This window comes from Notolepis coatsorum, assembly GCF_963971535.1.
Source record: "Notolepis coatsorum genome assembly, chromosome: 3".
NCBI classification, from domain to species: Eukaryota; Metazoa; Chordata; class Actinopteri; order Aulopiformes; family Paralepididae; genus Notolepis; species Notolepis coatsorum.
Window position 1 is genome coordinate 54,101,818 of NC_140167.1, and position 16,171 is coordinate 54,117,988.

The 16,171-nt window shown below is 41.7% G+C and overlaps 1 protein-coding gene across 1 annotated transcript in view; it reads left to right on the forward strand.

Annotated features, from left to right (window-relative positions):
- ptpn21 (protein tyrosine phosphatase non-receptor type 21) overlaps positions 1-15,898 on the forward strand; it is an 85,501-nt gene extending 69,603 nt beyond the window's left edge. The window contains exons 13-18 of the mRNA XM_084310470.1: positions 497-637; positions 3,060-3,278; positions 11,015-11,143; positions 12,014-12,248; positions 12,675-12,835; positions 14,404-15,898. Of these exons, the coding sequence (XP_084166596.1) occupies positions 497-637; positions 3,060-3,278; positions 11,015-11,143; positions 12,014-12,248; positions 12,675-12,835; positions 14,404-14,532 (1,014 nt within the window). The 3' untranslated portion in view covers positions 14,533-15,898. The remainder of the gene's footprint in view (positions 1-496; positions 638-3,059; positions 3,279-11,014; positions 11,144-12,013; positions 12,249-12,674; positions 12,836-14,403) is intronic.
- The last annotated feature ends 273 nt before the right edge of the window (positions 15,899-16,171 follow it).

Below are 16,171 nucleotides of genomic sequence, written 5' to 3' on the forward strand. Positions count from 1 at the left end.
TCCATTGGTTCATTACAATTTACTCAAGCATAGTAACAGACACAATATTTCTGACACTGGGAATACATTCCCTGAGGTCCATAGATGTCCCTAGATACCAGGAACATGCAAATGGACCTTGTAGAAATGGAGCAATCTTCCATTTACTTAGGTATGTACTTTTAGGCAAATCTTCTGAAAATATGGCTAAGGCTTAAGAGGTTAAAAATAATACAACCACGCTGGTAGAAAAGCATTATGGGTAGCATTATTTCTGTCACAGGTGGCGCATGATGCATCGCAATAAACCCCGTTCAGTTTGACACATTACCTGCCCCTGCATCTTGAAAGAATGTAGCCAGGCTACCTCCAGCCAGCCAGGTGACATTCCCCTGGAAACCACCCATGCAAGGCTGCATTGTCACCCCCATCACACCTAAGCACCTCCCTCTTGTTTCCTGTTCACATCCAGACACACTTTGTTCTCACAGTGTCCTCTCATGTTGTCTCTCGCCAGGGCATGAAGAAAGGAGCCAAGTCGGAGATGAAGAAGATTGGTCCTCTGAAGGTGGCGGCCCTCAACGGCCTGACGCTCTCCAGGCTGCCCATGCACGACGAGGGCAAGGACGAGCCCGAGAAGGCCTCCAACGACGAGAGGGTAGGGCCCTTCAGCGCTGTGCACTTCATGGCTCTTCGCTTTGCTTGCAAAGTAACAACTGGTGTAAATGTGTAGCTTAAAGCTGTGGACAGTATCAACTTGACAACGAAAGCAAACAAGCATTCCAGAACGGGACAAGCTTTGATTTCCACTAAACACTGCAACAGGAGATGATCTTGGGTTCGAGCTGTCCCCTAGCAGTGAGATTTCTGCTCAGTTTGTTTACACGTTTACCCTTCTATACTGCCACTGAACAGATCAGCGTTGTCGTTAGGGCTTGGATCATTTAAGGAGGTGCTGAGCTGCCACTAACAGTATTGTCAAGCGGGTCTTTGCCTTTGTTTCACAAGGTTGTGTTGTGGATACTACATGAAGGAGGAATAAGGGAGCAGGCCAGCCTTGTTGTTGATCTGAACTCTTGTGGTTTTGACAGTGTGGAGGTGAGGTGGAGGTGACTTGATTGTAAAGTGAAATTTACAAAATTTCACTATTGTCTCTTATCAAGGTTTTTTAACTAATTTACTGTCATAACATTCCTGAATTCTCAGCTCACATTCTCACCCCTCACAGGGTTCCAGAATGTTGAGCCCCTAACCTGCCTTGTCGACATTCTAAATGAGTTTACTTAAAGTATTTATATAGTACTTTCTACTGTCGACCGATATACAATTAAGGACATTTGACAAAATCGGTATCGGCTGTTTATGTTAGAGATGTCCCTGTCTTTTATTAGGTGTCTTTAAAGTGCTCTAGCAGGCTCATTCTTTAAGCTATCATATGAAACTAGAGATGTTGAGGAATTCAAAAGTACCAGCTATGTCATGCTATCTTACTGGCAAATGGGGTAGATTTAGCTCAAAGCTAAACTATTTTAAACTATCTTAAATGTGATGGGAGGAAAATGCCACGGACATGAAAATATTCAAAGGTGTCGCTTTCATACCTCAAGATGTCTGAATGACAATGGGCTCAATAGAACCACACAAGACTACTCTCTACAGCAAGACTCAATCAATCAATCACTCATTTATGCCATTCACATGCAGAATTAGGCCGAAACCAGGCAGCCTCTCATTTGTGTATGATAATGGCAGATTATTCGGCCATCAGCCTTCTCCTGCTCCAAATTATTGTTATTATATCGATGCAGTGAAACTATGATTTTTCTTTTTACAGCCGCGTCAAAACGTCATATTCAGATTCAGATTATTTTATTGTCACGTTCAGTACCTTACAGAAAAAAGAGTGAAATTCACTTTGTTGTGGTTCCTCGACCATTGCAGCATCCAATATAATATAAATAAAATAAAATTTACATAGAATAAAAATAAGATAAAATAACAGCAAGATGACTATATACAGTTCTAAATAAGTGTGCAGTACAGATAACAGGATGTAGATATTATACTATATAACAAAAAGGCTATGTTTACAGTTCCAACAAGAAAAGTATGTGATGTGCAATGAGCAATGTGCAATAATTAGCTGTGGGTAAAATGCAATGTGCAATACAGTTTAGCAGCAGCAACAATTTACAAATATACACCATATCAAGCTGAGTAGGTACAAGTTAAAGAGACATTCCACCAAAGATACCACCACTGTCATCTATTCTGTAGGTTACAGTTTAAAGTGACTATTAGATGTAGCTACGCCTGTGTTTCTGGGGGATTTCTAGCGTATTTCTATACAAACATTGTGAGTCTGAGATTCTAAATAGTGACAAACGAATCCTTATGGAAACAAACACAGAACAAATGTTGTCGATGCTCAGAATTTCCAAACAACCGTGTCTCAACAAAGAACACCACTTATACATTTTCTTTGGGACGTGGTCTGTGGAATTTGAACGTCACACTTCCACTGTAAACAATACAATTGATGTTACATGAGTGGCCCTTGAAAAGGCTCTATGGCAGACATGCCCCTTTTTAACCCTTTCACTACTGCACTACAGACGGTTATCCCTTTCACTACCACACTACAGACAGTTAGTGTGTTCTCAAGTGGGGGGTGATTAGGGGGGCTCTGTTGACGAGTCTGATGGCTTGGGGGGGGAAACTGTTCTTCAGCCGGTTGGTTCTGGCTGTGTGGCTGCGGTAGCGCTTTCCAGACCAGATACTGTATTGCATATAGTATTATGAATATGATGTGGTTTCTACTGGTCAACAACAACAAAAACAACATAGCAATGTGTATTTTTATTGGTTATAACAATGTTAATTCATAAAGCTCATAAAACTCTGGTGACTCCTGTCACCTCAGGCAGACTAGAGATTCATCCTGGTGACGGTCGGAGCCAGGGGTAGTTTGAGTCTAGGTTCCCATGCACACATCACAAGACAATTGCCTTTTGTTGATGGACTGAGGTCCCTTTTGTCCATTCCTCTAATGTACATGTGCCTTTGTGTGTGTCCGTCAGTGTAAGGTGCTGGAGCATCGCATGGAGCAGGGCATGGTGTTCACAGAGTACGAGCACATCCCAAAGCGCCGTCCGTCGGGGGAGTGCACCATCGCCCAGCTGCCTGAGAGTGGTGAGAGGAACCGCTTCCAGGATGTCCTGCCTTACGACGACACCCGCGTGGAGCTGGTTCCCACCAAGGAGAACAACACAGGCTACATCAATGCTTCCCATGTCAGAGTAAGACACCCAACCCATGCCGGCAACAGCTAAATGCATACGCACACGTGAACTTTTTACTCTTTAGAGTTGTTTCACTTTTGTTGTTGAGACGGAGAGAGAAGAAGCAGGGTGAGACAGAGAGAGGCGTGGTTTCAGTGGACACGCCCCCAGCATTTCAGAGTAGAGAATACTGCTTATAATTTCTTTTTAAATGTAAACTATTTTATATACTTGCCGATATTTTTATCATTACAGTTTTGACTTGGTGGTTAATAACACATTTATATTATTATTTTATTTAACACATTTAATTATTACATGGACTATGTAGGTTATTACGGGTTTGTAGGTTATTTCATGGAAACAATGAATGGAAGCCGGGTAGCCTTCGGGAGAGGTGTTAGTTGGACAATGGCTAGGCTACCCGGTCATGTCCGCTTCCATTCATTGTGCTAAGCTAGGCTAACTTGCAGCCAGATAGCTTTCTACTGAACGCACAGAGAGGAAACTGGTATCCATCTTATTGTCTCTCTCTGGAGGAGACAGTAAGCTAATTTCCCAAAATGTTGGAGTTTAAAGCAAGACACTTAACCCCTAAAAACTAGATATATCGTGGGATGTCAATCGTGTAGATATTTTCCTTTCATTTCTACCACTATTGTCACAAAAAAAAGCTGCAGAATTGCTTTGCGTCAGTATCTTATTTCATTCCTGACACTGGAATAACAAACAAACACGGAGGAATGTGACACAGAATGAAACTCCCTGCAACAATGATACAGAACAGAACAGCTGGCCTGTGATGGAAATCAAGAGCACCTCATCTCACTGTGCGCAGCAATACAAATGTCTAGATTTTTCAAGCAAATGCACAAAGCGTTATCTGCACCTGCATCATGTTTTTATTGAATAAGAATGCATCAATCTGCTTTCGTGGACCATTGGAGGAGGACGCAATATATAGCCTTCAGTTGTATATTGTGTTTTTATTTACTTTTGCTTTTAAAAGCTTGGCAGTCATTGGTTTTCACTCGACTCAAGCCGTGGTATTATTCGGTTGCTTTATCAAGTGGATTATTGTTAATTCATCATACCTACTCTGAAATCAAATCCGTGAAAATGATTGGTTTTGCGCAAGATAAGTGAGAGCTACGGTAGAATGAGAATAGAGATGCTGAGGTGAGATGTTTTCTGTGTGCAGTGGAAAGGACTGCATTGCAAAACAAGAAACCTTGTTAATGTGTTTATTATATCAGCTTAAGATATCAATTTGTGGTGGGCCTACCTATCTGATATTTTGGCAGGTCACTGAACATTTATCCAGGTATGAGAAACACTGTATTATTCACATTACATACTGACACAAACTTTAATAGGATCCTCATAGGATGGTGCACGATGATTATTAAACATATCACTCACCACAAAATGTACAATACTATACATTATTAACATTTCACTGTTGGGGTTCAGCAGTATGGGAAGTGAAATGAGAGTCCAATCGTACTGATAATCGGTAGATGATAATGAATAATAATAGTCAGAAAATAGCAAAGGAGGAGGCAGTAACACGTGATAGTGACTGTGTTGTATTAAATATGGATCACATCAAAACAAAGAAATGATTGAAAGCCACTTGTTAGGTTACTTACATACAAAACGTAATAGGGTGGATAAATGCGTGGAGAAGCGGCTTAGTGAGGCAGCCTCAGCTTGTCAAGAGCCAATCGCGTAGTTGTTCAGTATTGACATTACTAAATGAGATGTCATGCGAATATGTCATGTTCTACAGTAGGACTTACTACTATAATACCTAATAAAACAAGTCATTAGAATAATAGAAGCCTACTTTGCTGGAATGATTCATTTTGCACGTATACAGTACGTATGTGTGCGCTGAGGCTGCCTCACTAAGCCGCTTCTCCACGCATTTATTTAGTTCTAGCAATAGGAATAAATCAAACCAACAATAAATAATATCATAGAGAAGAAGACAGTATATGGCCCGAGCGGTCCGGTACCGGTACGAAATTAATTAATGTTGCTTTTCTTTTTCAAATGTAGCCAAAAGTAAACACCATATCAAAACAGCAGTCAAAGTGTATATTTTCAGCAGTACGTTTGTTTACCAATGATTTTAATTGTGATTAGCGAAATATGAGTTTATAAATATCTCTGCGCATCCCGGGGGAAACCGGATGAATTAGACGGAAATAAAGGAAGCTGTTTGTAGTCCTATGAAAGAAGAGACCCAGGGCTTTCGAATTTCATAAAACTACAATATCCAGCTCACGCCAGCTCCTGTCAAACCTGAAGCCGTCTGGCGTGAAATTATTTTTTAACATTCTTTTTTGTGATTATGTCTTATGGGTTGAACAAACATGAATGTTATTGCCATGAAATAGAACATAGTTTGTTTCTTTACCTTTCTGTGAATATCAAGAAGGTGGTGAATGAGCTCAGTGTAAATTTTTCACATGTGGTCAATGTTAGCATGTTATTCACCGTCAAAGAAAAAATAAAAAGTTCATGGTATCTATGGACATCTATGGACCTCAGTGAATGTATTCCCAGTGTCAGAAATATTGTGTCTAAGAGCGGTCAGGTGGCGTAGCGGAGATTGCGTTCGTCACCAACACCGGAGACGCTGGATTCGCCTGTTCCGGCGTTGTCACCAGCTTGGCTGGCCGTTCACACTAATACAATTGGCTGTATTAGAGGGTGGGAAAGCTGGCGGGGTGGGTCCGGGTCGTTGTAAACAGCGACTCCTACAGTTCGGTCGGGGCGCCTGCTCAGCGCGGATAGGATCTAAGGGGGGTAGTGTGATCCTTCCACACGTTACACCCTCTCAGTGAGAGTCCGCGCTGCCAGGTGAAAAGAAGCGGTTGATTGGCTAGACGTGTGTCGGAGGAAGCACGTGATAGCCTCCACTCTCCCAGACCGACTCTGGGGGGTAAGTGCGCAGCGACCAGGAAGCGGATTGGGAATTGGCATAACGACTAACATTGGGATGGGAGAAAATGGGAGGAAAAAGGAGGGGGAAAAAGATCAATAAAAAAATATATATATATTGTGTCTATTACTAGGCTTGCTTAAATTGTGATGAAACAAAGGAGAATATGAATTATGATTTTTCTTTGCATTTTTGACAGTGAATAACACCATGCTAAAAATGACCAGACATAGAAAACTGCCACTGAGCTCGGATCAGTACCTTCTTGAGATCACGTGTACAGAAAATCTAAGGAAATTAATAAACGGAAGATAATTAAACAGAAGGTTTTGTAGATGCAGTAATTAATTCTGCCATCCGGACCCATGCAATTTCAAATATTATGTAAGGGATAATGTATAGCTACGAGGTCATTGTCGCAAAATAATTTACCGACACAGTGTTCTAAACGCAGTGAAAACGCAGTGAAGGTCAATTATTTTGCGACAATGACCGAGTATAGCTATACATTATCCCGCTTATTACAGGGCTAACTTACTAACTATATACGTAATTCATTTTACACCATCGACAAGACGAGATCAAATGCAGACGCAGTTGTTCTGTTGCTCCTCTGTCATCGCCGGCAGGTGTGTGGACTTGATTGCACCTGATGTAGTGCAGCTGTGCATAATGGTAAAGCTTAGCTTTCGTGACTGCGATCAAAATGCTTGATTGTGATTGGTCAATAGCGCTCTGTTGCTCCTAACAGTGGTCGTTGCCCGTAGCAGCGGTGAATTATCGAGAACTAATTGACCGCTGTTAGGGGCAACCGAGCGCTATTGACCAATCTCAATCAAGCATTTTGGCGAATGTTAAAACGCCATGTAATAATATAGAATATGAGGCCTATAAATGACCTTATTATAGCCAGCTATGGATCAGGCCAAATCTACTCTTTCCAATGGCAGAGTTCAATTTGGATTTAGTATCACCAGGCGTGCATGAAGAACAGAGAATGATATCTACTGTATGTACAGTAGGTTTTTTTATTCTTGCGACGGCTCCGCCATTTTGAAAATTATTTAAAATCGGATGGTTGCTAAATGTTCACAATAGGGGAGACAAACTAACTGTGCTCCAATATATGCCAATAACGTTCAGTTTTGTGGTATATAATCCCGAGTAATAAGAGAAATAAAAAAAATTCATACCCAAGTAATTTGCTTGAAGGCAGCTAGAATCCGTTGGGAAGTGTAGTTTTTTTTAAATTCCAATGCTCATTGAGAGCGCTGGATGTCCTGTTCTCAAAGTGACTACAATCGTCATCATTCAGCGACGGCCGCTAATTCAAAATGGCGTATCTCTGCGATCAAAACAACACATTTCAAAAACTAAAATCTCACTAATAACACTTTAACCTATTGGTAAACAAACGTATTGCTGAAAATATACACTGACTGCTGTTGTGACATGGTTAGGATGTTTACTCTTGAATACGTTTGAAAAAAAAACGATAATTATGTCAGACAGTCTAGAGCAGGGGTCTCAAACTCAATTTACCTGGGGGCCGCTGGAGGTAGAGTCTGGGTGAGGCTGGGCCGTATCAAATATTCCACAAAAAAAGGGTTCCAAGTATTCCGAAAAAAAGTACAACTGATCCAATCTTCTCACAAACTCACTAAAACCTCACAAACACCAGCAACTGAGCATTCTCAGTGGTGTCAGTGGACTCATCCACAGCTATGGAAATGCACTGTGCATTTTTTTTTATTCGATCACAAAGCTGTTTAATCAAATCATCACCCAGTATTTCAGTTATTCTGGTTGCTGTGCTATCTGAGGATTTGCTTTTGTTTGCCTTCAAACATGGTCTCCATCACTTCAGTCATACATTATTTTATTATGTATGTATCAGAGAATGGCTTCTTGTGTTTAGCCAACACCCATGCCACTGAGTGAGGACTTGCTTTTTCTCGTTGTGACGTAGCTTTAACAATAATTATGCTTGCAGCTTGATATGATGATTTCATTCCATTTATTTTGGTGGTTCTTAGCACTGAATTTGGAGGAAAGGCTGCATCAAAATAACGGTTTTGTTTCATAGTGGCATATTAGGCACATTGGTTTGGTGCTGGGAGGATGAACGCATATTTTTCAGTCCATTCAGCATGAGCATGCCATATTTTTCTACTAACTGCCTGCTCGCGAAACTAGGCTACTAGCTACATTTATCTCACGGAGATACTGTAAAACTGGGAATGAGGTTACTAGCTACAGTACACGCAGATTAGACTACCTGTAGATGCGCTGTCAACTCTCGCTCTGACTCAGCCCCGCTGAAAGAGACAACACTCATTCCGTGAAGACCCGCCCTTAGAGCTGCCGCGGTTACCGCAATATCGCGGTATCGCTGTTACGTCACGCCCACCGCAGCGTTTAACTGAATACCGCATCAACGCTGTTTTTTATAATAATACTCTCAACCAAAGCAATGCAAGGGAAACATTTTGATTGACAGTCGAATCTGCCAATTACGTCACACCGCTTGCACCCGCCTCTGCTGTTACCACCAATCGGCAAGCGCCTATTCGGTTTTTACTTCCTGGATGTTAGCCATTGATCACAACAAGGCTAATAATAACATTAGCTCCCCGCCGGAGTGGACTACCAGAGCTCCAGTCCACAGGAGTACTAAACGAGGCATAATGATTTTACTGCAACGAATGTTATAATAAAAGCCCTTCGTTCTATACACTTGTCTGATTGAAAACTTTATTAGCAGAGCGCAGAATGTGCACAACTCGGCACGCTCTGAGCAAAGGAAAGAACGGAGATATGAATTGAGTAATGCTTGCCTTGCTATGGTCCGGTAAATACGCTGATGTTATTGAACGTGTAACTATATAACGTTAATGCCACAAAACGAATGCCTTTGTTAATCAAGTAGTAACTTTATAATAATAATAAGAAGAAGAAAGGGTCGGGGGGGGGGGTAACCACCGGGCGCTACCAGCCTACCACCCCTGCCCGTGACACCGAGTGAACGGCGCACGACCAGAGGGGAGACTTCGAATCCGTGTTTCACTTTCAATAACGAATGCGCGCTTGCCGAATCCCAAACAATATTCATGCTGCAAAGTCATTCTCTAAAGATAGACATTTAGACTAGAGGCAGGCTATATGCTATAAAGAGTAGACTAATAAAAAAAAATGCATTCCAACTTTTTTTTTGCTGTTATATTGTGGCGGTATGAAATATTACGCAAATTTGTGCGGTAAAGAAAATATCAATACCGCGGCAGCTCTACCCGCCCTACTCTGCTCTGATTCGCAGACTGTGGGTGGGGGGGGGGGAGAAACGCTGACGGGATGCTGAATGTGATTGGGCCAGAGTAGACAGACGGACACAGACAGGCAGAGCACCGCTTGCAGAGGAGACAGCGGAGAATTTCGAGAATGCCTGCCATACGCACTGGATATATTTTCCTTCAACTTGGTATCACTCCGGAATCACGTTTCAACCAAGTCACTAACATAACGTTGCTGTCATGAGCCTGCGCTATGGTAGCCTACAAGTGATAAAATAAATAAAACAACAACGACTCGGCAACAAGTTGCGCGCGGGCCGCACTAACACTAAACTTTGATGTCAAGTAGGGGGCCGCAAAATATCATCCAGCGGGCCGCAATTGGCCCGCAGGCCGCGAGTTTGAGACTCCTGGTCTAGAGAGAATGATTTATGACGTGATGTCATTTGCGGTCCGGTACCGGACGGGTGGAAGAGGTTAACAGGCACCCAGAAAAGGGGCAATTTTTTTTACTTGAACTTGAGGATTGCATACTTTTTTTGCAAAGCTTAGCTTTATACTTTATACTCATAGCACATGCATGAGCCTGGTCTCTTTTGAAAGATAACATTCTGAAGTTAGGAAAATCACTTTTAGTGCTAATGAAATAGAGTAACAGAGCTCTGAACTTGAGTTGAACTTTAACTTGTGTACTCAAATTTTTCTGTAGTGGTTGCAAGATTCCATATTCCAATATTCCAGCATAGAGGTATAAGCTGGAAAACACCGCGTTTCCATAGCCTGAAGTCTTATGTAGTACACGTCCAAATTTTATAAAAATTATTTCAGAAATTGGTCTTTGAGAGACATCCGAGTATAACCGGCAACAACAACAAAAAATCACAAATCCATATCCTCATCCACGGCCATACATTCTGAACTGTGATTCACTTCTGGTTTTCTCTCGTCAACTTTCACCTAGATCCCTTATTCACCCCCCCCCCCCCCCCCCCCCACGTAGGTTATCATTGGAAAGGTACACTCATAGGCTACAACGCTGACCAATCATTTTCGCCATCAGCGGATGATTGGCAGTTCTGGAGCGTCTGAAGTCACTCTCTACTGCCTTGAGAGATGTGTCATTTGGAAACAACAGATGACTGTCAGTGTTCCATGTAGTTATGTTATCCTTGCTAACCACGCAACACGTTCCCCTGGGCTGTAAGCTGCCGATGAGCGGCATGCATACCTGCTGGGGCCTTTAGGTGGTGAACACAGGTTAAAAATAACTGGTGAGCAAGGCAGGGGAGGATTTCACGATCGCTATTCAGGCCTAATTCCACTAATTCCACCCTTTTTAGTCACAGCCACTCTCACCCCCCCCCCCCCATCCACACATGAGAATTGGAACTATGCTGAGCCTGAATTCCATTTCCCTCTCTCCTGATTCACAAGGTCTCAATAACATTCCTGATGAGATCGCATGACTATGGCGAGTCCAAACAATGTGTCTCTCTCTCTTATGTCCTTAGGTGAAAGTGGGTGGACACGAGTGGAGCTACATCGCCTCGCAGGGCCCGCTGTCAAACACCTGTCAGGACTTCTGGCAGATGGTGTGGGAACAGGGTGTCGCCATCATCGCCATGGTTACCGCTGAAGAGGTGTGTATTCGTTTATTTTTTTGTGTCAATTTGGCAAAAATGCCAACAAAGTAAGGCTTATGACAACAGCGCAGCCTAATGGAGAGGTTCCCAATCTTTTCCCTCAGGTAAGGCCTTTAGGTGCATTTATGGAAATGTAGTGTATGAATAGAACACGCACAGCCACTGACATTTGATCATTGCTACTATTTATTTATTTAACTTGTTTTTTATTTATTAACTTTTGTCTTTCTTGCATTGTCTAGTTTTGGTTCCCCCTTTTCTATGTTTGTGAAGGCTTTAGTTGGTTATTTGGATTTGCTGTAAATGTTTATAGATCACGTTTATATGTATATATAAATATTGAGAAATAAAAAAAAATATATATTTTACAAAAAAGAAAAAAAAACTCAGATAGACACACATAGGCCATGTACCCTATACTGACTGAAATGATAGTGAAAGGAAACACTGCCCCTGAAGGGTCCCCAGACCCCACTACACTACTTATTCCCAGTTGCTCCCACAGTAATAATAATAATAGCTTTATTAATATAGAACCATTCATACAGATTGCAACTCAAAGTGCTTTAAATAAAAAACTAAACAAAAGGATAATAAAGATATGTAATAATTATAGCAAAATTAGACTGTAAAAAATAAGAAAGAAAAAAGAATTACAGAAAAATAAGACATAAATAAATTCCAAATAAAATGATAAAAACGATAATAATATATTTAAAAAATAATAGATATAAAGAAAAATAAGACAATAAAGATAATAATTTATTTAAAAGCTATTTTAAAAGGGTAGGTTTTGAGCTGTTTTTTTAAAAGTGGAACCCAGTAGAAACCCTACCAAGCCGCTAACCTCCTCTACGTCGTTCTCAGGAAGGTGGTCGGGAGAAGAGCTTCCGCTACTGGCCCCGTCTCGGCTCCAGACACAACACAGTGACCTACGGACGCTTCAAGATCACCACACGCTTCCGTACCGACTCCGGCTGCTACGCCACCACGGGGCTGAAGATCAAACACCTGCTGACGGGCCAAGAGAGGACCGTGTGGCACCTGCAGTACACAGACTGGCCAGACCACGGCTGCCCAGAGGACTTCAAGGGTTTCCTTTGTGAGTGGATTCTATTGTGCCAGTTATTCACCTGCTAGATAGCTTCAGTAAACTGGGTTGTAACTTGTATCACTTTTACTAGGCTACCCTTCCTTATGGTGACACAAAGTTGACTAATGTGTGACAGTGGCTCAGGAGGTAGAGCAGTCATCTGGTAATTCTAGCTCCTCCCGGGCAGCGGGTCGAAGTGTCCTTGAGCAAGACACTTAACCTCTAACTGCTTCTGATGAGCAGGTTGGCACCTTGCATGGTTGCCTCCGCCGTCGGTGTTTGAGTGAATGGTTGAATGTGAGGAACAAACCATTTATGGTTAGTTCATCCAAGAAGATCAAGATACTAGAACCTGTATCTCCTGAAACAGAATTGCATTCACGCCAACAAATTTGAATTGAGACTAATCCTATCCTATGCTTATATTATGTCTAGCGTACCTTGAGGAGATCCAGTCAGTGAGGAGGCACACCAACAGCATCAGTGACCCAAAGAGCACCAACCTACCTGTGCTGGTTCACTGCAGCGCTGGTGTGGGAAGGACTGGGGTGGTCGTGCTGTCTGAGGTCATGATAGCCTGCATAGAGCACAATGAGGTAATGTCTACATGATGTCAAGTCAGAATCTTTTAAAAAGCAGGCTTGTAAATTGTTAAAAGTAGATATGATTGCATCGGCTAGTTCTGTGTATTTCTTTTTTTGGGGGGGCAACTGAAATGAGAATAATGTGTAGCTACATTACATTTTTATTAATGGTCCCCTGTCTTATAAATTGCCTTTTTCAGTGTTTAGCATTGTTTTCTAGCAATGTGGGGTTGTACCAACACTGATTTGATGTGAAATCTCTAGCTACTCCCGTTTCTTCAGCTCAGCTCAGACAAGAACCTCCCCCACTGAACCAAGCCATTCAGAATTGACTCGCTATCCTACGTAGCAAGGCGCTGATCTGGTTGTAGTCACCGCCCACAATCAACAATTTGCTCAACGGAGCAGTGGGAATAATGCGGAAGCGTTCTCCCTGTCCCCGACTCCCTCTCTCTCTCTCTCTCTCTCTCTCTCTCTCTCTCTCTCCACCTGCATTTTACACACAATCGCGAGGAGCCGCACACACGCGCACGGAGCGATCTATCCCCTCTCTCTCTCCCTCTCTCTCCACCTGCATTTTACACACAATCGCGAAGAGCCGCTCACACAGCACACGCACACACGGAGCGATCTATCCTCTCTCTCTCTCCACCTGCATTTTACACACAATCGCGAGGAGCTGCTCACACAGTGTGCACGGAGCGATCTATCTTCTCTCTCGTATGTATCACGCTGTGTGAGTGACTGTCACTCAAAGCGCTTATGGGCAGAGCCCAGCCCAAAACAGCTTGAAATCTTGAAGTGGAAAAATGCTGCTTTAGAGTACTTGGTTAGAAATACAAAACAATGAATTTTTTAAAATGTGTTCCATAGACTCACAGGAATTGTTTAAACGTGCCCAAATAGTGAAAGGAATAGCAAAACATGGGACCTTTAATTTATTCTTGTGTTTTTTTTTATGTGTTTTTTTTTTGTGCTTTGATTTCAGTTGACTATGGTTGGTTGTATCTCAAATCCTCCCCCTGCTGCTTTTCAACACTGAATAAGCCTCATATATCATTATTTCCATACTGTATGTGTAAAGGGTTGAAGGTTGATCAAATACTGTGCCACAATTGACTTAATGGTGCTATAGATAATATTTCTATGTAGAGTAATCTTTTTTTCCATTAAATACATCCACAGAGCTTTTAGAAAGGTGCGGAATAAGTCTTGCCCCCCCCAAATATTGATTATTGAATTTATCATAAAGAAATGTGGCAGGTCCAAACTTAATGTTGTTGTTACATGTTGATACATGTTGCATGCATGTATCCCCCCCTACTTCCCATTTCCCCATGTGGAATGCACCTTATTGGATAAATGACATGCTGGTGCTCTAGTGCGACATCTAGTGGCTGAATGTTATCTATAGACCCTTTAAAACACAAAATATGCCTGCCAACTGTTTCTAAGGACTCGTTATCTAATTGTAAGCGGAAATCCGATTGGTGTATATTTAAAAAGCTCTCCATGTTTGTGGAGAAATGAGGCCAACATCTACTACCGCTTACTAACGCGTCTTACCTTCTGTCTCTCAGATGTTGGACGTGCCGACGGTGCTGAGCATGCTCCGTCAGCAGAGGATGATGATGGTCCAGACCATCCTCCAGTACGTCTTCATCTACAAGGTCCTCATCCAGTTCCTCCGCAACTCCAGGCTCATCTGAGCTCAGCTATAACCCCCCACAACCTCTCTAGACACTGTGGTCACAGACAACGCCGTGGGGTTTCCTCTCGAGGCATACGCCAAACTACATTTTGATGGTGAAACTGTTTTTGAGATCCAACAAGGTGGTCAGCGAAGGTTGGGTCCTGGCTTGGCCACTGCTATGAAGTATTAAAGGAGGAGAGACTGTTGGGACCTCCATGTGTGGATGTACAGCAACAAAGTAGCCTTTGCCACCTGAAGAAAAGGAGCACAAAGACATCTGCCTCTTAACAGTATTATATTTTACACACTACATTATTACTATATGAAGCCCAGCACTTTTACAGTACCTTGCTGTACATAAATGAACCATGGTAAAGCTGCAGTAAAAAAAAAAAGGAAAAAAAGAAATCTATATTATGATTATTGCGTATCAAAAGCGATTGATCTTATTATCTTTTGATTATGTTTTGTTTATTTTGGATGAATGTGTTTGGATACTGGCTTATTATTTTGGATGGTTCGGACGATGAAGGATATGATTACTTATTTTAAATCCCCCCCCTCCTTTTCATTGAGAGAGCTACAGTATGAAAGTGGACATTCGACCCGGGCAAGTATTTAAGAATTGTGTTTCAAACAGAGGTGATCTTGAGTACAGAGCACAGGCCTATGAGCCGTGTAAATTATGCCATGTGGCCCCCTAGTGGTACAGATGGGGACTTGTCCTTTGGCCCTACATTAACTTAACAAATTGTTGTCAGTAATAATAATAATACACATTTATGTAAAACTTCAGAATATTTCTATTGAATCTTGGGTAGGTCTGAAATCCCCCAGTTTGTACCATAAAATCATTGTGAGATTGTAGTGCCACCAAAGAGCCACTTGGCCTCGACTGTATGGTTGTCAAGAGAATATTCCATTTTATTTTGTAGTAAGAAAGATGATATTTTTTTAGTGTTTCATTGGCATTGCATTGTCCTCAGGTGTTCACCAAAGAATCTTTACTGCCCCACGTATCTGCTCACCTTTAACAATCAGGCTTGGAGATCCTAACACTGGGTCATAGTAAAAAGAAGAAATATATATATATAATTTTTACTTGCTAAATTCTTGTAATAGCCATTCAGTTTTAAATTACATTTGACATACTGTGAACCTAAAGGACTTTTTGGATTAGCGTCCCTGACATGTTACTGAAAAAGACACCTGTAAAAAAAAAAAAAATTTGTTTCAGTGCAGGTTGTGTCTGTCTTTTTGTGCCTTATCCTTAGACCTAATCCATGAGGCTGAGGGGCGCGAGGTGGAATACATTTTTAGTATGCGGATTATTGAAATGTTGCACAGGTACTGATGATCTGAATGAAAACCTGACACTGACTACAAACAAAATCTGGGGGGGGGTGGGGTCGGGGGAATAGACAGTGAAGTTTTGTTTGTTTTGCTTGCTTTTACCTCAAAGTAACAAAACAGGGTTTTGAATTTGGGGTGCAACTGGAAGTCAAATTTTATATACTTTTTTTTTCTATCGACTTGATTTTTGTTGACGAGTTAAACAAAACATGCTCTTTTGAAAATTAGTGCTGTATTTATTGAGCAAGAACAATATCTTACTTCTCATTTCTAATTTTGTGTCCAAAGTGCCTACATATTAT